Source organism: Mauremys reevesii, linkage group 4, assembly GCF_016161935.1.
Source record: "Mauremys reevesii isolate NIE-2019 linkage group 4, ASM1616193v1, whole genome shotgun sequence".
NCBI lineage: Eukaryota > Metazoa > Chordata > Testudines > Geoemydidae > Mauremys > Mauremys reevesii.
Genome location: NC_052626.1, coordinates 19,640,048 through 19,663,650, shown reverse-complemented (window position 1 = coordinate 19,663,650; position 23,603 = coordinate 19,640,048). Strand labels below are relative to the sequence as shown.

Genomic DNA, 23,603 nt, shown 5'->3' with positions numbered 1-23,603 from the left:
TAGCCTGCGCCCAAACCATATAGAGCTATACTACATATTTCCCAGAACATTGCAAGTGATGGAAACAATGGAAAGACTTTTCAAATTAAGAATTTGCTAACTCTGATCCACCTGTCAGAAGTATTAGGGGAGCGGCTCAGAAAATTACATTCTTTCACAAATAAATTGACCCCATACGTAGCCCCTTCTGCCCTCTGCAGAACCTGTTTAACTGGCTAGCCTGATAGTAGTACTACAAAAATGAGAGCATGTAGCTTTAAACAAAAAGAGAATGTGATGCAATTTGTTGTAGTACATTCAGGGAATATGGTATACACTGGATCTGTATTGCGTGATCTCTTGTATTTTGAATGAAGTGGTAATGAACTCCTAAGGCTTTTGAGGCATTTTAAATTGGTTTTTAATGGTATTAAGCTAACAGAGGACAAAAAAAAACATTTGCTTTAAAGCTATCTCCTGTGCAGAGAGTGCAATATACATATGTGGAGAGGAGAATGAGTGGGCTTTGTGCATGGAAAGAGTGCATGAATTTCCTTGTCTTGAGACTTTCTACCACACAAAATGAACAGTGCATGAACCAGCTCTTTCACAGCCACCCTACCCACAGAGAAGAATAGTGGCCTCACGCCTATGGGGAACCCGGGATTATTGCATCAGCGTAAATCCTGTGGCCATGCCCCTTGCACTGGCCTACACAGAGCTGATGTGGAGTCCAGTTCCATAATGCACATGGTATTGAGAGAGACACTGAACTTTGACTTTTCAGCAGGGCACTTCTGCACAAGGGAACCACTTCACTTATACTGCTCTAGACGGCCTTCGGTGTCCCTTTGCAGAGGGGTGAATTTCCTCCAGAGTGTAAGAGAACAAAATGCTAAAGTGTTTGTAGTTAGTATTGTCTTGTTGCAGATGTTCTGTCCTTCCAAGATGTCAGGAATACTCACATTGGGATATCATAGAATCATAGACTTGAAGGTCAGAAGGGACCACGATGATCGTCTAGTCTGATCTCCTGCACAACGCAGGCCACAGAATCTGACCTACCCACTCCTGTATCAAACCCCTAGCCTATGTCTGAGCCATTGAAGTCCTCAAATAGTGGTTTAAAGACTTCAAGGTGCAGAGAATCCACCAGCAAGTGACCCGTGCCCCACGCTACAGAGGAAGGCAAAAAACCCCCAGGGCCTCTGTCAATCTGCCCTGGAGGAAAATTTCTTCCCGACCCCAAATATGGCAATCAGCTAAACCCTGAGCATGGGGGCAAGACTCACCAGCCAGACACCCAGGAAAGAATTCTGTGTAGTAACTCAGATCCCAACCCATCTAACATCCCATCACAGGCCACTGGGCATATTTACCACTAATCATCAAAGACCAATTAATTGTCAAAATTAGGCTATCCAATCATACCATTCCCTCCCTAAATTTATCAAGTTTAGTCTTGAAGACAGATATGTCCTTTGCTCCCACTGCTCCCCTTGGAAGGCTGTTCCAGAACTTCATTCCTCTGATGGTTAGAAACCTTTGTCTAATTTCAAGTCTAAACTTTCTGATGGCCAGTTTATATCCATTTGTTCTTGTGTCCGCATTGGTACTGAGCTTAAATAATTCCTCTCCCTCCCTGGTATTAATTCCTCTGATATATTTATAGAGAGCCTCCCTCCAGCCTGACAGTTCACCTTTCAATATGACCCGTTGTAATCTCCCTTTAACCACTTCCTTATCCACCTTTCAATTTTCATATTGATCCCCATCTTTTCCAATTTAGCTAATAATTCCCCATGTGGAACCATATCAAATGCCTTACTGAAATCGAGGTAAATTAGATCCACTGCATTTCCTTTGTCTAAAAAATCTGTTACCTTCTCAAAGAAGGAGATCAGGTTGGTTTGGCATAATCTACCTTTTGTAAAACCATGTTGTATTTTGTCCCAATTACCATTGACCTCAATGTCCTTAACTACTTTCTCCTTCAAAAATTTTTCCAAGACCTTGCATACTAAAGATGTCAAACTGACAGGCCTGCAGTTACCCGGATCACCTTTTTTTCCTTTCTTAAAAATAGGAACTATGTTTGCAATTCTCCAGTCATACGGTACAACCCCTGAGTTTACAGATTCATGAAAAATTCTTGCTAATGGGCTTGCAATTTCATGTGCCAGCTCTTAGATGATTTGAGCAAAACTCAGTGATTTATTCTTCCATGCTATTCAGTTTCGTTTTATTCACCACCCCTGCACCATCTTCCTAAGGAGTTTTCTCATACTAGGCATTGGCATATTGGTGAGGCTGTTGCATGTGTTCAGCCTGGTTAGAGTTGCCTTTGGAACAATTAGATGTTTTACTGACTCCTCCTTCTGTCTAATTTAAGTGACTGGCATCATGGCAATAGGCCCAGCCCCCGGGGGGCTGGTTCCTAAGTAGCATTCAAGGACTGGTCTAGCTAATTTTAGAATTGTCAGGAGTCATCTTATATTGTTCTCTACCTGAATTAAGATCCAAAAGCCAGTTTTTCTCACTGCTTCTCTATTGTCAAAATAATTTGGCTTTATTTCATTCATCTCCATGGCCAGTGCTTTTGCTGTTCTAATGCTAGCCCCTTAATTTCCTTATCTTTAGACGTAAAATGATTTAGGATTTAGAAATTGAAGTGGTCGGTTTAGTACATCAACTAGGACATCAGCTAATTACTGTAAAATGTCAGTTGGAATTCTTTCTAGTGCATCTAATGTTGGAAATTTATTTGCAAACAAAATGCGATCACGTTATCCAGTCTTTTAGCCGCCTCTTTTAAGAGTTAATTCATCCTGTTGTTTTTAGAAAGTGAGATGAGGAATTTGCATTTTTAAGATGTTTAATTCTTTGATCTCAGGTTTCCATTTTGTCGAGATGAGAACTAAGTTTTCTTACCAGTCATCCCTTAGAATCTTCCAAATCTGTTTTCCTACCGCGGGGGTATTGCTGTCTTTATGCAAAACAAAACTGTGACAACTCCAAGACACACAATGGTGACTCCCCAAATTTGTTCAGGAAGCTACTCCACTAGATACAGTTTAGCCACAAATTTGGTTTATACTGGCTGGTTTTTTGTCAATTAAGTGAATGTCACCTGTTCTGAACAGTCTGTGCTCAACAAGGCTGAAGTAAGGGCAGGTGGGAGCAACCAAATGAGTTCACTCACTCCTATCCTCAGATGTTAAAATATCAGTTTATGAAATCCAAGGATGCTCTCTTTTCAAACCTGTTATCAGGATAACATACTTTTTTAAGTCTGATCACAGATGTTGGGATAAATTATAGTTCTGAAGGTACTGGGACCATGCTCCTAATACCTGGTTAACTTTCTGAAGAAATAAAATATGAAGCATGCTTTTATAATCTTAACCTCCCATCTCTCCTTGCAGTTATGAAACATGAACAAAAAGGCCTGGGGACACTGGATAATATGAATGGTATCCTTGAGTGCACTCTAGATAGAATTATTTTAGTCCCTCACAGAATCACTACCTTGCATATCAAGAATCTTCACCAGCAGAGAAACCTAATTTCTCTACTGTCTGGGTGGTGCTGCAGCTACAAATATCTCACCATTTCCCAGTGGCTTTAGTACACATTGAACAAGCAGGATCCCCACATGGAACTGTGTGTAAGACCCCCTGAGAAAGATGAGGTCCATCCTGAACTCACCAAGAAAAAGGAACTTAGCCTCCCGACCCTTTGCAAAATCCTACAAATGAGTCAACAGTACCTCATGGTAAACACTGTCAATAGCCGCTAAGAAACTTGTACTTTCTTCTAAGCCAGTTAAAATGTTACCAACTTCTTATTCTTATTTTGCTGTCACTGCAATGCGTATTTTAAAAGTCATGAAGCACTGAGGATTCACAGCCTTTGTAACAGTTTTTATGCTTGTAATCTAGTGCAACCTGCACATACTAGCTAATATTATTACATGTATCACTTTTCCACCATCTTGACTCTTCTACAATCAAGTCATTTTGCCCATAGTGGAAATTCCTGTATTATGTAACTGTTCTATAATCATCCTTCCCAAATGTTAAAAATCCAGTGGTAGTCTCATTTATGCTTCCTGCCTACTATATGGTATACCAAGCGGCACAGGAGCTTAGCAGTGTGTTGTTTTTCACTCTCAACCAGTGTTGAAGAGTTATTTGTTTTGGAGGGTGGGATTTCCTTTTTTAAAATAAAAATACAAGAAGCCTTGAACGTTTGAAACTGGGCTAGCGTTTGAAACTTGTTCTGCACCAGACACACTCCCATTTTTCTACAGAGCCAGGCCCTTCCTTCCTGTGCTTTTCCGCATGTGTGCAAGAAGGAAGCTCCTATCTTGCAAACCTCAGGATTGCCTCAAAAGCTTCTTGGGGTATGTCTACACTGCATTTGGGAGCAAGCCTTCCTGCCCGAGTTGAAAGACGCATGCTAGCACGGTAAAAATAGCTCTGTAGATGGTACTTTGATGTTGCAGCTTGGGCTAGAGCTGGGGCTCTAATGGCCGGAGTGGAGCTGGCAGCCTGAGGCCAAATGTCAAAGCACCGTGTACTCACCTAGCACAAGCCCCACTGGCACAAGTCTGTGGACTTGGCCAGAAGGCTCTCTCCCAGATGTGGTGTAGACATACCCATGCGAGACATGTAGGAAGGTAGCTCTTCTGTTGTAAACTAGGGGAGTCTGTAGTAGCAGGGCTTCTCTCTTGTGCTCCTTCCAAGGCATGCCAGTGGCTCTCCTCTGTTGCCAACCTGTTAGGTGCACAGAAGGCTTCTGGCAGTGGGTAGGAGGCCCTGCAAACCTCAGAAGGTACATACCAGTGGAGTTCCTGTTATGCAGACCTAAAGAGATTTCCTTTTTGGCACACCTCTGAAATTGGATTAAAGTTATTTAGAATCAGCATAATGTCTGTGAGATGCAAGATGACCAAGCTACTTGCATTCTTCAAGCATATCAAATTGATTTACCTTTTCAACTTAAAAATCTCATCTAGGTCTTTACCAAAACCATTCCTCTGAGGCAGTAAACCTCAAAGGATGCCCCCGGCCCTATTTAGCTTTGATATCTTGGAGGGGAAATGTAAATTGGCTGTGAATTAATCAACAGGATAGAATAAAGGTCACATATAGTGACAGCAGTGAAAACAAGTAATAAACATTTATCTCACTGGTTTTGCTCTTGGTTAGGATAGTTCATTACCCATTTGAGCAATTGTGACTTGATAACCTGCCATTCTTAGGGCTTGTCTACACTACAGGACTATTTCGAATCTACTTAAGTCGAATTTGTGGATTCGACCTTAATAAGTCGAATTTGTGTATCCATACTAAATACACAAATTCGAACTTCTGAGTCCACATTCACGGGGCCAGCTTCGACTTTGGAAGCGGTGCACTGTGGGAAGCTATCCCACAGTTCCCGCACTCCCCGCTGCCCATTGGAATTAGGGATTTCCCCAATGCATGCTGGGGAAAATGTGTCGTCATTGAACCGTCAATCCCGCCTCCCTCTCTTCCTTGAAAGCGCCGCGGAAATCTGTTCGCGCCCTTCTCTGGTCGGTTACAGCGCGGACGCCACAGCACTGCGAGCATGGAGCCCGCTGCGATCATCGCTGCACTTATGGCCGTTGTCAACTCCTCGCACGTTATCGTCCACCTCTTCCACAGTCAGATGCTGAGAAACCGGGCGAGGAGGCTCCGGCAGCACGGTGAGGAGAGTGGCGCAGACCTCTCAGAAAGCAGGGTACGCCGGGCAGTGGAGATCATGGTGGCAATGGGTCAAGTTCATGGTGTGGAACGGCGATTCTGGGCCCGGGAAACAAGCACAGACTGGTGGGACCGCATAGTGCTGCAGGTCTGGGATGACACAGAGTGGCTGCGAAACTTCAGGATGCGTAAGGACACTTTCCTTGAACTGTGTGACTTGCTGTCCCCTGCCCTGAGGCGCCAGGACACAAGGATGCGAGCAGCCCTGACTGTGCAGAAGCGAGTGGCCATAGCCCTCTGGAAACTTGCCACGCCAGACAGCTACCGGTCAGTAGCGAACCACTTTGGCGTGGGCAAATCTACCGTGGGGATTGCTGTCATTCAAGTAGCCCACGCAATCGTTGAGCAACTGCTCTCAAAGGTAGTGACTGTCGGAAATGTCCAGGTCATCATAGATGGCTTCGCGCGATGGGATTCCCAAACTGCGGTGGGGCTATAGATGGGACTCACATCCCTATCCTGGCACCAGCCCACCAGGCCAGCGAGTACATTAACCGAAGGGCTACTTTTCAATGGTGCTGCAAGCTGTGGTGGACCATAGGGGACGTTTTACCAACATCAACGCCGGGTGGGCGGGCAAGGTTCATGACGCGTGTGTTCAGGAACTCTGGTCTGTTTAGACGCCTCCAGGCAGGCACTTTCTTCCCGGACCACAAAATAACGGTTGGGGATGTGCAGATGCCTACAGTGATCCTCGGGGACCCGGCCTACCCGCTAATGCCCTGGCTCATGAAGCCCTATACAGGCGCCTTGGACACTGAAAAGGAACTCTTCAACTACCGGCTGAGCAAGTGCAGAATGGTGGTGGAGTGTGCTTTCGGACGTCTCAAGGGGAGATGGCGGACCTTACTGACTCGCTCGGACATCAGCGAGAAGAATATCCCGTAGTTATTGCTGCTTGCTGTGTGCTCCACAATCTCTGTGAGAGCAAGGGCGAGACCTTTTGGCCGCTTGGGAGGTTGAGGCAAATCGCCTGGCTGCTGTTTATGATCAGCCAGACACCCGTGCTGAGAGAATATCCCAGCGGGAAGCGATATGCATCAGGGAGGCTTTGAAAGCGAGTTTCCTCGCAGAGCAGGGTAACCTGTGACTGTCCACTTGATTTTAAGAGAGCCTGATCATAAACCAAGTTTTCCCCACTTTCCAAGGACGTTTTAAAACTAAGGACATGTTTTAGTAATTAATAATAAATCTTTCGTTGACTTTGCATTTCTGTTTCTTCGTTGAAACATGGAAGCATTCTGTGCTGGTTAAGGTGTGCACTGATGGGTGGGTTTGCAGGAAGGGGCGAGGGGTGCCGTCCTTGGATAGGGGTTACCATGATGGCTGTGGGTTTGGGCGTTGGAAGGGGTGAGGGGTGTGGGGAAGGGTGAGTATCTGCCCTGGATGAGGTCTCTTTTTGGGGCTCGGGGCACCGGGGAGGATCGTGACTACGGTCCAAATGCATGTGAAGGGAAGCCTGCCTTTACATTCGGGGATGTCAGGCACCAGGACCCTACACATCAAGGAAAGAGCCGGGGCAGCATACACCACACACACTGTCCCTGGTGCCTAGTGACTGCAGTCTGTGTGTGCCCTGCAGTTGACCCTTCCCCCAAGTCTGTACCCTGGTAATGTGGGCTATGCACTGTAATTAAAAATCCCCCCCCCCCCCAAAGTCTTCTGACACGAGAAACGTGACGGAAACAGAGAGTAACAGCAAACCGCTTTTAATAATGTTATACACAGTGGGGGGTTGAAACTTGGATTTGGGACTGGGTGATCCTGTAAGGGAAGAACTTCTACAAATTTACAGCGCGAGAGGTGTCTTGTACATTAGCGCTCTGCTGCGGTGCAGTGACAGTTCTCACGGCCCCTACCGCCCCTCCTTCTTGTCACTTTGGGTGAGGGGACAGGACTTCTTGGCGTTGGAGGGCGGTTGCAGATGCACTGCAGGGGCTCTCCTCCTGCCTGTGGTCTTGCAGAACATCTACAAGGCGCCGGAGCGTGTCCGCTTGCTCCTCATTAGACCAAGCAGCGTTTGAGTCGCCTGCTGGTCTTCCTGCCGCCACCTATCCTCCCGTTCCATGTGTGTGCGATGCTGCTGACACAGGCTCTCCTCGACTGTCTCTGCTCTGCCGCCTCCGCTCTGGAGCTGGCCATCAGTTCCTGGAACATGTCGTCCCTTGTCTTTTCTTTCGGCGTCTAATCTGAGCCAGCCTCTGCAGGGGATGGCGGGGCAGTCCGTGAAGGAGCCAAGCTGTGTGATGCGAAAAAGTAGGTGATTTCCTTGAACAAATACATGTTTGCCAACAGTAAACACAGTCTAGTCATTTTCAGTTAAGAAGACCAAACAGGGAACCAAGTCTCAGGAGATCTCGGAACTAGTCCGAGATTTCGGAATACGCTCATTGGCGGCGCGATTGCACTGGATAGCGCAAGCGAGGAGAGACAGCTGCATCCCTCTTGCACAAAGTCCTGGTAAGCCTTACAGTACAGACTGCTTATCAGATAGTGCTTAGCTGTGCTCTCCTGCTGGAGGCAATGTGCAAAGCAGAAAAGATGAGCGTTATGCGGCATCTCCCGCCAGTGACCGCGAAAGACCCTGTATGCTTTTCCTCTGAGGCCTGCAACACGTGGCTGTTAAGCGAGGGTCATTCTTATGCAAAGTAAAACTCTGTTAAGCGAGGGTCATTCTTATGCAAAGTAAAACTCTGTTAAGCGAGGGTCATTCTTATGCAAAGTAAAAGTCTACCATGCACAATAGTAACAGTACACTAATTCCACTAATTAGATGCAGCACTTCCACAACGACATCACCCTGAGGCGTGTCAGGCGCACACAGAGAGAGCGGATGTTAATAGAAGCCCTGCACAGACCAGGACCCTACGCTGCCATGCTCGTAGAGGCGATGGTCACCTCTACCTGAGGATGGCATGGCGCGGAAGAGTGTGCTTCAACGGAGCACCCAATAAAGCACCTCTCCCAAGAAACCTCTTGCTGAGGCTTTTCCAGCTGCTCTCTGAGAGCTTTTTTGAAATATCCCCAGAGGACTTTTGCTCCATTGCTGTTTGTGTAGACCTGCTGTTTGTTTAGTTTCATATTTAAAAATGTTTATATAGTATTTCTATTTTTTATATAAATCCCTGTTTCTTAAAAAAATAAATGTTTCCCTGTTTGTAGCACTTACCGCCTGATCCTTCCCCTGATTCCGAGTCCTGGTTAACGGGCAGGGACGGTTGGTAGGGGATCTCTGTGAGGGTGATGAAGAGATCCTGGCTGTCAGGGAAAGCGGGAGTGGGTTCGATGTCGCCTGCGCCGTCCTCTAAAGACCCTTCCTCATCTTCCCCATCGGCGAACAGGGAGGGGGAACTGTCCCGGTACACTATTCCGTCCTCGGAGTCCACCGTCACTGGTGGGGCACTGGTGGCAGACCCACCTAGAATGGCATGCAGTGCCTCGTAGAAGCGGCATGTCTGGGGCTGGGCTCCGGAGCGTCCGTTTGCCGCTCTGACTTTTTGATACCCTTGTCTTAGGTCCTTCACTTTCACGCGGCACTGCATCGCATCCCGGCTGTATCCTTTGTCTTTCATGGCTTTAGAGACCTTCTCGAAGGTCTTTGCGTTCCGCTTGTTGGAGCGCAGCTCCGAGAGCACAGACTCCTCGCCCCACACAGCGATCAGATCCTGGACTTCCCGGTCACTCCATGCTGGGGACCTCTTTCTATTCTGGGATTGCCCAGACTCCTCTGCTGGAGAGCTCTGCATCGTTGCAGGTGCTGCGGAGCTCGCCCCGATGTGCAACCAGAACGTCAGATTCAAACCGCCCAGACAGGAAAATGAATTCAAATTTTCGCGGGTCATTTCCTGTGTGGCTGGCCAGAGAATCCAAGCTCGGACTGCTGTCCAGAGCGTCAACAGAGTGGTGCACTGTGGGATAGCTCCCGGAGCTGCTAAGTTCGATTAGCATCCACACCAAGCCTAATTCGAGCTAGCAAGTGCGAATTTAGCGTTACTCCACCTGCCGGGGTGGAGTACCAAATTCGAACTAAAGAGCCCTCTAGTTCGAATTAAATGGCTTCCTGGTGTGGACGGTTGAGCGGTTAGTTCGAATTAACGCTGATAAATTCGAATTAAAGTCCTAGTGTAGACCAGGCCTTAGTTTTTGTTGTTAAAGACTCCCATCTATGATGATGTCAGCAAATTTGGACAAATCCAGACACAGAGATTGCATGTGTGCCACTATAGTCTTGAAGGTCAGCACCCTTTATTTGGCCTTGAATTAAAGCCAAACCCCAAAACTTTTTTTTTCCACTTCAAATTTTGTCATCCCAGAAATTTAAAATAAGCATCTGAATTGTGGATGTGCATTACGTAGATTGTCAGTCACCAAATTGAAGCAGAGGAATTTTTTTGCTAATCCTTAGGTGAAATGCAGAGTAATCATTGAAATCTGTTTTATTTTTGGCTGGATAGTTATTCAGCAATAGTTTAAATTAACAAACTTCTGATGTGATTTTTTTTTTTAATTTGGAACAGCCTTTCATTGTTACAAGAAATCCTGATCAGTGACCAGTATTATTTTTGTTTGTTTGTTACTGACTTAGAAGCAGCTTCATAGTTTCAACCTCTGTGGCAATTTTAACTCAGCTTGCCCTCTCTGAACAAGAGCTTTTGGATGGGCAGCATGCAAGTAAGTAAAGCACTTTTGTTTGTGGTGCTAACTGTGATACCGTCTGAATTACCTGGGTTTGTTTGGTAACACAGTGTTTTTTAATGTGCTCTTCTTTGGGCATAGAGATTTTTTGTTTTACATGATGGGTGAATGATAGACCCCTTTTTGGCAGCTCAGCACTTTCCTGTCCAGACTTTGAGAAGCTCTTGATTCTCATCATCTGGCTTTGATTTTTATAGCCAGAGAATCTCACCTTGCCTGTAGCAAAAGATGAATCTTCTGAAACAAATAAACGTTCACTTGTTGAGTAGCCACTGCTGTGAGCTACTCATTTCCCTATTTTTCTAATACTCTTGCAGTCTTGTGCAATTTATAAGGGCTCTTCCCTTTTAACTCACTATTAAACTCCCCCCTTTGATCTGTTGTCAGTGGGAAATAACCTTTTTGCAACAACATTGCTTTCCATTAGTGCTTCCTCAACATTTCCTCTCTTACCTATGCCTGCTCCCACTATTACATTTCTCATACAAAACAAAGACCCTAACTCCTCTCCGTCTACCCTGCCCCAGACCCCTTCACTCCATCTCAACAGCCAAAGGCACAGCCTTTGTTTTCTTTCCACCCTCTCAGGCTGCTGCAAGGAAAGACCTTGAAAAAGCTTTCTTCTCACCCACCCTCAGGCTGCTGCAGTTAGAGGTTTCCACTCCTGTTTACAGATTTTTTTTTAAGTACCTAAAAATAATTATCAACAGTTGAGAAGTGGCTTCAGACTAGCAGGGAGTAACAAATTTTGCAGACTTGACTACAGAATGACCCTTCTACAAGCTGTCCTGGCTGCCTGCTGCTGAGATCTCACATGCCTTTACTGCACCCCCCCCAGCAGTCAAGTCTGCTCAGCCAGTCTACCACATTCAGGAGCCTTTCACCTTCCTCCTTACCCATCGCCTGCTGTTCTCAGTACTCTTTTCCTTCAGAAAGAGAGCGACATTCAGGGCAGCAGGTCATATGCTACCACAGACTAAACAAACAGGCCTCTAAACTAACAGGCCTTTTCCATCCCTCACTTCAGTGAGATCCAGCCTCACTGGAGAATCACCTGGCTGTTTCTGTTCAGATATTCATCAAGTAGTCAATATTAATGTTTAAAGGCCTTACGGCTCCAGAGCTAACATCCTCTTGAGATGGCTGGGGGTAGCCCCAGGCCTTAAAGCGGGTCAGGTCGCAGATCTGCGAAACAACCTTTCTAAGAAGCCAGCCAAGTTGCTGAGGGGTACACATTTTTAATACAGCTGCGGGGGCTCTGATTGGTTGCTTTTCCCAGGGCAGCGGCCGCAAGCAGGCAGAGCTCTCCACTCCATCCCCAAGCAACCTGCACCCCTCTTGCAGGGGATGGGGAGGAAGCAGAAAGAGTCCAGCGGCTCATGATGGCTCTGCTCTCCTGCCCTCCTGTGAGCAATGGAACAGCTCCTCTGCTCCTCCCGTCCCTGCATCCTGGGAAAGCAGAGAGGAGACCCCAGTGCAGCTCCCCAGACTTTTGGGGTGGGGTGAAGCACCCTTAGAGCTGTAGGAGGAGCAGAGGTGAGGCTGAAAGGGGCAGAATTGATATGTGGATTATGGGGCAGGATTGATTTGAGGTCAGAAATAATTGCTGGGGGGACAGGCAGACAGATGGTGGAATGATGGTGAGACCCACCCACTTTTTTCAGACTACATGCTGTTCTGTTGTTTCTGCCTGTCTGCAGGTGACATTGCATTGGGGCACATCCAGGTGTTTTTCACACCACAGGAGCTAAAAACACATTTTTTTAAATGAATGATTAAGTTCTGCAGATACTAGTGGGACTGCCAGCAGGCCTGCAAGAAACTGCCTGTGGTGTCACACCGCAAATTCAAAATCCACATGTCTTGATTCACTTTGATACTGTATAATGTTTGTCATCTAGAACTGATGGGCATAGACCACCCTTAGCAGACTTTTTTTCTCACTGTGTGTAAAATGGCTGTTTATTGACACTGAGTTTTATAAATTGCCCTTAATTTAAGATCCAAATACTGTAGCATCATTACAATTATCCAAATGGCACCACAGAAACCGCTGATAATGACTATTAACATTAATGCTAGAGGCAATATTGTATCAGATATGTTTATACAACTTTTGGCGTTTGTTTTTAAGTACAATATTTTGGTAGCATGTCTTCTGTCAATCTCTGTATAGTAAAACTTATTGAAAATGCAAAACTCTGCAACTCAAATGTGGGATAGCTCCCCCCTAGTCCCCTTTAAACGGTATTTCACAGGATAAATATTGTGTTGTGAAATATGAAACTGCGTATCTTTTTTCCCCTTTAGTCATAGTCACACCCACTGAGTGAAACTAGCCTGTTGTAAGTTGCTTATAATACAACCCTGTTAATTTAGGAACTGATTCATCAAGCCCTGTTGCTGGCTCAGCTGTTCAAAGCTTTTGTAAACCTCTCCCTCCCTTGCTTCCTCCCCCCCCACCCCTCCACTCCTCCATCCTGGCAGTCATGCTAAAATTGTTGTTGGTTTAGTGTTCACATTAGTTTCTCTGATCGTTAAGAGAACACAGTATTACAGTGAGTTGCCCTTACAGATTTAGAAAAAGTAAACTGTTCTTAATTGTTCTTTTTCCAGCCTCGCTGCTAATGGCGATGTGGAAGGGTTGTATGCCTGGTATCTAGCTGGTGTAAACCTGGAACAAACTGGGTATGATGGCAGAACTCCCTTACAAATAGTAAGTGTGACTATTGCTTTTCTGCATGTGGAGCTCTGTTAAGCATGTGTGTTATGGCATATCTGTTTTGACATGTCAGATGGTATTAGGTTGGGCAAAATAAATGCCACTTTGGTTCCGACCATTTTGATTAAAAAAAAGTCTTTGCTTCAAATTAATGACACTTCCAGAACTCGTCAAGTAATACGTCATTCAAAGCCATCATTCTCCCAACTCTCCACAAGTAATTAGACATTTCAGTCAGGCTTTAAGTAGTTTTGCATGCATGTGTACATGCAGACAAGACATGGCAGTACTCTTTACATTTCTGTTTACAGGCAGAGGCTACAGGGCATGTGGAGCTCCTAGACTTTCTTAATCAACTGAAGATAAAGCAGGTAATGGTTATTTTAAAAGTTCTTGTTTGCTGAAATGAGCCCGAGTTGTCTTTTTGGTTGCTGCTGCTGGTATAGGATGGTTTTGTAGTTAAGGCCCTGGACTGGGCTTGGAGAATTCTGAGTCCAGTTCCTGGCTCTGCCACAAACTTCTCTGTGACCTTGAGCAAGACCTTTAACCTCTCTGTGCCTCAGTTCCCCATTTATAAAACGGGGGTATAATCTAAATAGACTGCCTTGTCTGTTTAGATTATAAACTCTTTGGGGCAGGGACTGTGTCTACACAGGACCTATACAGCACCTAGTACTATGGGATCCTGAATTTCATCTAAGTATTACTGTAATGGAAAGAGAGAGAATTTACAAAGTAAATAATGCATTAGTGAGTTTCTTCTCCGCAGGTCTGACAACCAATGGTACATCGATTTAAATTTACTTAAGTAAACCCAAATCAGGAATATTTCTAGTCAGAATGAAAACAGAGAGACAAACTACAACCATGCAAATACTTGAGAGTTTACATATTTCATTCAAAAGGAAAATGTCATGTTTTTGTAATGTGTGCAAATAGATTACGCTTATAGCAACCAAGAAAATACATTGAGTGAATTAAACATTCCCCAAAACAAGTATCTTGATACTTAAACCGACAAGTTCCTTTCATGTAACCAGGGCGGCGCTAGGAATTTGGCCATCCCAAGCACGGCGGCACGCCGCAGGGGGCGCGCTGCCGGTCGCCGGTCCCGCGGCTCCAGGGGACCTCTTGCAGACGTGCCTGCGGAGGGTCCGCTGGTCCCACGGCTCCAGTGGAGCATCCGCAGTCATGCCTGCGGGAGGTCCGCTGGTCCCGCGGCTCCGGTGGACCTTCCGCAGTCATGACTGCGGAAGGTCCGCTGGAGCCGCCTGCCACCCTCGCAGCAAAATGCCGCCCCAAGCACGCGCTTGGCGCGCTGGGGTCTGGAGCCGGCCCTGCATGTAACTCAAGTATCAGAGGGGTAGCCATGTTAGTCTGGATCTGTAAAAGCAGCAAAGAGTCCTGTGGCACCTTATAGGCCTGGTCTACACTAGGCGTTTAAATCGGTTTTAGGAGCGTAAAACCGATTTAACGCCAAAACCGTCCACACTAGGAGGCACCTTATATCGATTTTAATGGCTCTTTAAACCGGTTTCTGTACTCCTCCCTAACGAGAGGAGTAACGCTAGTATCGGTATTAACATATCGGATTAGGGTTAGTGTGGACGCTGATCGACGGTATTGGCCTCCGGGAGCTATCCCACAGTGCACCAGTGACCGCTCTGGACCGCAATCTGAACTCGGATGCAGTGGTCAGGTAAACAGGAAAAGCCCCGCGAACTTTTGAATATTTCCTGTTTGCCCAGCGTGGAGCTCCGATCAGCACGGGTGGCGATGCAGTCCGAAATCAAAATAAAAAAAGAGCTCCCGCATGGACCATGCGGATGTGATCGCTGTAAGGGCAGGCAAATCCGTTCTATCAGCGCTCCGTTACAGAAGATGAAATTCAGAATCCTTTTTTAAAAATCTCCAGACAGACGCCATAGCAGGGACTCAGCGCACTGCAGCGTGACAAGCGTAACGGAAAGCCAAAGAATCAAATGGATGGTCATGGACTGGAGGACTGAAGCTATCCCACAGTTCCTGCAGCCTCCGAAAAGTATTTGCATTCTTGGCTGAGCTCCAAATGCTTCTAGGGTCAAACACAGTGTCCGCGGGTCAGGGCATAGCTTGGCAATCTACTCACCCCCCCACCCACCCCCAGAAGCGAAAGGTAAAACAATCCTCTGACTCTTTTACATGTCACCCTATCTTTACTGAATGCTGCAGATAGACACGATGCTGCAGCCGTCAACACCAACATCCTTGCTCCCCCCCCCCGCCATGGGCGGCTGATGGTACAATACGATGGAAATCCATCCTCATCATCAGCCTCAGCTGATGGTACAATAAGATGGAAATCCATCCTCATCATCAGCCTCAGCTGATGGTACAAAAGGACTGGTAACCGTCCTCGTCATCAGCCTATTGGCCCTAATTTTTTCTGGTGGATGGATGGTGCAATATGGCTGGTAACCATCCTCATCATAGCAACAGGGGGCTGAGCTCCATCAGCCCCCACCCTTCATGTGTAAAGAAAAGATTCAGTTGCCCCTGGACTAGCAGTGGGATGCTGGGCTTCTCTCCTACACACTGCTTAATGTCCTGTCTGGACTATCATAGCAGCTGGAGGCTGCCTTCCACTCATTTCTCACTAACAAGTCAGTGTGTCTTATTCCTGCATTCTTTATTAATTCATCACACAAGTGGGGGGACAATGCTACGGTAGCCAAGAAAAGCTGGGGGAAGAACGGAATCAACAGGTGGGGTTGTTACAGGAGCACCCCCTGTGAATAGCATACAGATCATAATTTCTGCAGGCTCTGACAGAGAGCAGCTGTGCTCTCTGGTTCTATGATACGGTGGTTCTCTAGTACACCTGCCTATATTAGGCAGCACTGATTCTATTTTTAGATACCAAAAAGGAGGGATTGACTCAGGGAGTCATTCCCAATTTTTGCTTTTGCGCCCCTGGCTGATCGGCCAGGGGCACTTATGACAGCAGCAAATGGTACAAAAAGATGGAAGGTGCAATATGGCTAGTAACCAATCTTGGCTTTTGCGCCCCTGGCTGATCGGCCAGGGGCACTAGCAGCAAATGGTACAAAAGGACTGGTAGCCATGATCATCCTCAGTTCCAATTTATGGAAGGGTTTGGATGGTGCAATATGGCTAGTAACCATCTCTGCTGTCATGCAAAAGCAAAAGCATGCTTCTGTGTAGCGCTGCTGAATCGCCTCTGTGAGTGGCATCTAGTACACATACGGTGAGAGTCACAAACGGCAAAACAAGCTCCATGATTGCCATGCTATGGCATCTGCCAGGGCAATCCAGGGGAAAAAGGCACAAAATGCTTGTCTGCCGTTGCTTTCCCAGACGAAGGAGTGACTGACGACATTTACCCAGAACCACCCGCGACAATGATTTTTGCCCCATCAGGCACTGGGATCTCAACCCGGAAGTTCCAAGGGGCGGGGGAGGCTGCGGGAAATATGGGATAGCTACGGGATAGCTACCCACAGTGCAACGCTCCAGAAATCGACGCTAGCCTCGGACCATGGACGCACACCACCGATTTAATGTGTTTAGTGTGGCCGTGCGCACTCGATTTTATAAAATCTGTTTTACAAAACCGGTTTATGCAAATTCGGAATAGTCCCGTAGTGTAGACGTACCCATAGACTAACAGACATTTTGGAGCATGAGCTTTTGTGGGTGAATACCCACTTCGTCGGATGCATCCAAAACATCTGTTAGTCTATGAGGTGCCACAGGACTCTTTGCTGCTTTCATGTAACTGTATGGATCTGTTTTCATATGATGTGACTTAGGAGTCATTGGGCAGAGGATGAGTTTAATTAGCTAAACAATCTAATAACAGCACTAGAGAAAACAGCATCTTTGGGAAATATGTATTGCGCCTTCACCAGAAACTTAAAAAATAGATTTCAGAGTGGCAGTCGTGTTAGTCTGGCAACTCCCATCTTTTCATGTACTGCTATATATAGCTTCCTACTGTATATTCCACTCCATGCATCTGATGAACTGGATTTTAGCCCACGAAAGCTTATGCCCAAATAAATTTGTTAGACTCTACGGTGCCACAAGTACTCATTTTTAAAGAACAGAGTGACACTTCAGCTCTGGTTACAACTGTTTTTTGGGGTATGTCTACACTGCAATTAAAAACTCGTGGCTGGCCTGTGCCAGCTGGCTCAGGCTTGCATGGCTTGGGCTGTGGGGCTGTTTCATTGCAGTGTAGACTTCCAACCATTTCCATGTCAAGATTAAAAGACAAGATGGGCTTATTTGCCAGAACAACAACTTGGGATCACTTCATATCATCCCACTCCTTTCTCATCTCATCCTTGGCATGTTTTGATGGCATATTCATCTGTCTTGCCTGTATTAGATTGTAAATTCCTCTGAGTAGCACCCTTGCCTCATATGGACACCTATGGCACTACATAAATGATAACACACACTCTGGCTCACTGGCTAGAGGACAGACTGTATTGTAGTTAGCCAGCACTGAAACCAAGTGGCGCAGATCTTCAGCTAGACTGAATTCACCAATGACAATTTAACCAGCAGAGCATTTGCCCCCGGCTATCCTAACTCAGGATTTTGTTCCTAATAATGTAATTTAGACAATCTTAATTTAAAAAAAAAAAAGAGTGAGACAGAGACCTGACTAAGCACGTTAGGAAATATTGACAATAGAAGACTTGAGTTTAAAAGGCCTCACAGAATCACCCTGCCATTGTAGATTCTGAATCAGGACAGTAGGAGAGATCAGGAATTTCAGAGATTGTCTGAATTCTAAATTATTTACACTGAATGTCAAAATTAACAGTATTGACATATACCTTCTCCAGCCAACAGTCAAATGAAACTGGGAGAACAGTCAACCAAATCTTAAATGATGCGTGAATCTTTGGAGAAGATTCACCACTCAGCTTGCCACTATAACTAGAGGAATTTTAAACACTTACATTTTTTTTTTCAAAATTCTACTCTGATGCAATCCTCTCACGTTGGAGATTAGATATCTCTTTTCCAGTGTACTGGAAAATCTAAGATATTGGAGAGATTAAAAAAAAACAACCCTCAGGATGTTTAAACACTTTGGGCTGGATTCTCCACTGCTATGCACCTTGGGTAGTCATTTACACCTGTACAAAATGGATATAAAACGTTCCCATTGGTGTATGTGAGTGGGGAATTCTCACTGGTAGCATTCTATACCTACTACACGCTGATTTAGTGTTTCAGTAAAATTCAAAGATTTGTGGTGCCTTTACATTCACCTCAATTCACCTCAATTTGATATCAGACTGAGAAGCATGTCACTTTAAATCTGTAACTCTCATATGGGCCATCTCTTGATCTTTTTTTTTTAATCTTCCCTACCTATAGGAAAGACAATCTGAAGGCATTCCTGAGTGTTGGATTAGAGTTTACTCAGTAGGCTACAATGTAAGCTCTTCTTGGAAAGGCTTCAGGCAAATTTGAAGTGGTCCACACTGCATGTCTTAAAGCTAACTGTTTCTTTATATGATTTCTCCATAGGTTATGGAAAATGAACATTCCTGGGAAAAAAGCCAGTTTTGAACAATTAAACAATACCGGGCAATAATTTAAAAAAAAAAAAAAGAAGAATTTAAAAAGGAAGGTGGAGATGATTGCAGTTGCTACTAGAGTATATTGGGAACCTAGAATTAATTTAGAAATATATTTACTTTTTTCTTATCTTTTAAGATCATTTTCTTATGGCTGATATTTTAAATTTCTTTTAAAAAATGAAAACCTGTTACACTAGCATGTCACATCTCAGTTTAGGTTCTTTTTCAGTGCCAAGTGTCTGAGCATATAGCTGTAATCAAATGAGACTGGAATGTCATGATATAGTGTCTCTTACTGTATAAATATTTTATTTTATTTTTCTATAACTAGTATGCTGAATTTTTTATTTTCTATAATTGGGACACTGAGTTTTTATCTAGTAAATCTATGGGGGAAATGCTGCATGCAACCTGCAGCATTTCTGTTACAAGGAATTTATATTTGTGGGGGGGGGAATTTAAAGTTGATTATATATTCATGGATTTACATTAATAAAATCTCTGGAAATAAACATTTGTTTCACTTCACTGTTTTTTTGCAATAGTTTAGATTGTGTCAGTAATAATAATTACAACAACTGTGTGTGTGTCAGCGCAAATAATTGCATCAATCAAGAGCATCCACCTGCAGTTCTGTGCTAATATTCACCGATGTGTCATTTAAACTGCACTTTTTAAATGTATTATAAGGCTGACACCTTAAACACAGGGCTTGTTTGCACTGTGCCACAGTCCAGACTACAGGCTTCACAATTGTGCGCCAAAATGTTGCTCACTGCTCTGTGTGGATGCTTCAGGAGGTGTGTACTAAAAGGTACCCAGTTCACATTAACATGAATATAGTTAGAGACACTTTGGTGCACTCTGCAATTTGAATCCCCATAGTTCGCACTGTGGCACAGTGTAGACATAGTCACATTAGTTGGTGGGACTCTTTAACTGAACTGAATTTCTGTAACAATGATTTTACCTACCTTCTGAACAGGACATAATCAGAATAGCTATGTTTGACATCAGATTGGATCTTGAGTGGCTAAAGAATTAATAGATTTCTGGTTAAAGCAATAATGCTTCTAGGTATGAAAGCCTAGAATTTACAAATATAGAGAATACTTATGGCAGATGCACAGACAGGGGACACAACTTTTGATTTACAACTATGATTTCTGATGTTATGTCTTCCTCAAACAAATGGCACCTTTGCTGAAGCATGGAGGAGTTCCTCCCCCTTTCCATAGCTACCCTTTCCATGCAGCCAATGCTCCATTGAGCCTTTCTGAGCCTTCCCAGGCCAACTTACAGACCAAATTCCCCCAGGAATATGGAGTGAACACTATGCATGTGATTGGAGGAAACCCCACTTTCTCTGCCAAACACAACTGTTCTCCTATGGAATATACTGTAGACATGTGACCCGATTTTACACCTAGAAATACATGATCTTGTTTTATGCTAACATACATTTGGTGCATCCTTCACATTGGAGCATTCCTCTAGTCACAAAAAACATCTTAATGCATGTGCAAAAATACTGTCTCTCATTACTACTATATGAGCCTAATCCAGTATGGGTATGATTGAACAGTATTTGTGTATTAGGAACTTCTCTTCCTAAGCTAACATCCTGACCCATTGCATTAATAAAATGTATTAAATGGCTAGCATTACATAGCAAGTAAATTATAGCTCTCACATTAATATGGATCAAGCTAATAAAATCCAAAGATGATGATTAAATAAACTTCAAAAGGAACAATGTCAAGATGTTTTAGGCCACAATTTTAACATATCCTTCAACTGGTAAATTATAGGCGGACTTAACAATTTAAAAGCTATGCACATGTATTATCCTGATCATAGTGCACTAGAATAGCTTTATTTGTATAAGACCTAGACTGAGTGACATCTTAAGAATCAATCCTGCTATGGTAAACTTTCTAAAAATTGCTGGAGCAGGAAATCCTTCACTAACAGTAATATGTCACTTGAAGATCAATTAAATTTGGTACTGAAATGGTGGAGTTTGGGGGGTGCACAGGGCTTTAAACTGATTCTGGGAGACAAAAATCAATTCATCCATGGCATCCATTCTTAATGACACAGCAGAATTATTATTGCAATACACAGTATACAAGAGCACTTATTGAGAAACCCTCTAAGGGCCGACATATACTGCAGATACCAGTCTATCTTTAGAAAAGAAAATCATAAAAGCATATACGCTCAAGTAGAAAAACTGGTGATCACGTCTTTAAAGTGTACAATACAGCATATCTTTCTATACCACACTTCCTGTACAAGCATCTTAAAAGCAGCAGAGTGTCCTGTGGCACCTTATAGACTAACAGACGTTTGGAGCATGAGCTTTCGTGGGTGAATACCCACTTCGTCGGATGCATGACATGCATCCGACGAAGTGGGTATTCACCCACAAAAGCTCATGCTCCAAAAAGTCTATAAGGTGCCATAGGACTCTTTGCTGCTTTTACAGATCCAGACTAACACGGCTACACCTCTGATACTTGACAAGCATCTTAAAGTGACTTAAAAAAAAGTACTAGCCTTTGGCATTAAAACTGGGAAAAAGGTAAGTTATTGACTTTTTCCTGCACATAAACCAGGTGAACAAATTCTGATTTTTAAAACACTTGGGGCCAAGTTTTCAGTCATAGTGTAAGCAAACTCTACTCCATTGAAATCAGTGGTGTGTCCAGCATTCCTGGTTAAGTTTGGGCAAAAGTTCAGAAATGTGATATAGTAAGAAAAGGGTTTATATCCAAGAACTTAATAAAACCTTAGAACTAGAATGCAATACTCAAGTCATGTATGTGGAATGAACACTTGCCTGCTATGGCTAGGAAAATTATAATAATGCTTTATAACTGAAGAGAAATATGTCAAATCCAACTAAAATACAATGGTAAGCCTTTAACGCTGATGTAATATGCTGTTCACATTCTGCATAAAGTAGCAAGCAACGTGAAAAGTTCCAGATAAATTGCTGCTGGCAAAGTAAACAGTCTGGAAGGTCTGCAGAGAATGAGTTTTTTTAAATTATGTAGCTGAGGTATATTAAAAGCATGAAAGAAAGGCTAAGCATTTACCTGAGACAGTAAATAGTAGTAACCTTTTTATATGCTAAATGACTGTAAAGGATTCATGATGTAATTAAAATAGCAAGCAAAAGCTATCACAGGAAGGGAACAAAGCAGGGTTCTGAACCTTTGTAGCAGGCTATCGATACTCCCATTAAAGGGAACTGACAAGAATGAAGCTATAGTGGAACCTCAGAGTTACAAACACCTCGGGAATGAAGGTTGTTCGTAATTCTGAAATGTTTGTAACTCTGAACAAAACATTAGGGTTGTTTCTTCAAAAGTTTACAACTGATTTAATACAGCTTTGAAACTTTACTATGCAGAAGAAAAATGCTGGTTTTAACCACCTTAATTTAAATGAAACAAGCACAGCAAGTTTCCTTACCTTGTCAAATCTTTTTTTTAATTTTCCCTTTATTTTTTTAGTAATTTACATTTAATACAGTACAGTATTTGCTTTTTTTTGGGGGGGGGGGAGGGGAGTTTACGTTGCGTACTTCCAGTTCCAAACGATGTGTGTAGTTGACCAGTCAGTTTGTAACTCTGGTGTTCGTAACTCTCGGGTTCTACTGTATTCAAAAAGTAGCAGGGACCACCTTAAATCAGCTGTGGTGTTTGCTCAGACTTTGGCTGAAAGTTACTTTAGAGTTAGATCCTAACTAAACCAAGAGTTGTTCTCCTGTAGTCAACTGAATGGGGAGAGGAGTAACCATGTGTCTCGTGAGTGTCACTGTGATAATTATGCCTTTGCATCATAGCACCCATGTAAAATATATATAGTACAAACAGTACAGCATAGGTCCAAGGGCTCTGCCCTGTGAGACCTCAGAGTGCAGGCAAATCACTTTAAAACATATTGAACTTCAATCACTGAAGCAGCAATCCATGGAATTGGAGTTTTCTCAAGACCTCCTTTTACTTGGTTCCTCAAGAACTCTGACTCCAGTCTCACTCAAGTTCCTTTATTTGGCATACACCAAAGCTACGCTGAGTTGGTCAGACTCAAGCATAGGGGCTGGATATAGAGTGTATTACACATCCAAAATTACACAGCAAAACGTATATACATTTTTACTAATGCTAGTAGTACATACATTTTTAACTACACATTGCATTATAAAACAGGAGTACTTGTGGCACCTTAAAGACTAACAAATTTATTTTAGCATGAGCTTGCTACCAGCACTCCCAGCTATCTTCGAGACACCACTGACTTCCTGAGGAAACTACAATCCATCAGTGATCTTCCAGAAAACACCATTCTGGCCACTATGGATGTGGAAGCCCTCTACACTAACATTCCACACAAAGATGGACTACAAGCCATCAGGAACAGTATCCCCGATAATATCACGGCTAACCTGGTGGCTGAACTTTGTGATTTTGTCCTCACCCACAACTATTTCACATTTGGGGACAATATATATCTTCAAGTCAGTGGCACTGCTATGGGTACCCGCATGGCCCCTCAGTATGCCAACATCTTTATGGCTGACTTAGAACAACGCTTCCTTAACTCTCGTTCCCTAACGCCCCCACTCTACTTGCGCTACATTGATGACATCTTCATCATCTGGACTCACGAAAAAGAAGCCCTCGAGGAATTCCACCGAGATTTTAACAATTTCCATCCCACCATCAACCTCAGCCTAGACCAATCCACACAAGCGGTCCATTTCCTATTAACTACTGTGCTAATAAACGATGGACA

At 44.0% G+C, this 23,603-nt stretch overlaps 1 protein-coding gene across 2 annotated transcripts in view; it reads left to right on the top strand.

Annotated features, from left to right (window-relative positions):
• The window catches only part of ASPG (asparaginase), a 79,269-nt gene extending 60,436 nt beyond the window's left edge, over positions 1-18,833 (top strand). The window contains exons 14-17 of one of the 2 annotated variants that reach the window (XM_039533665.1): positions 13,083-13,182; positions 13,500-13,559; positions 18,589-18,648; positions 18,742-18,810. In XM_039533665.1, the coding sequence (XP_039389599.1) occupies positions 13,083-13,182; positions 13,500-13,559; positions 18,589-18,648; positions 18,742-18,783 (262 nt within the window). In that variant the 3' untranslated portion in view covers positions 18,784-18,810. Of the gene's footprint in view, positions 1-13,082; positions 13,183-13,499; positions 13,560-18,588; positions 18,649-18,741 lie in introns of both variants that reach the window. The other variant, XM_039533666.1, reaches the window with a different exon arrangement.
• The last annotated feature ends 4,770 nt before the right edge of the window (positions 18,834-23,603 follow it).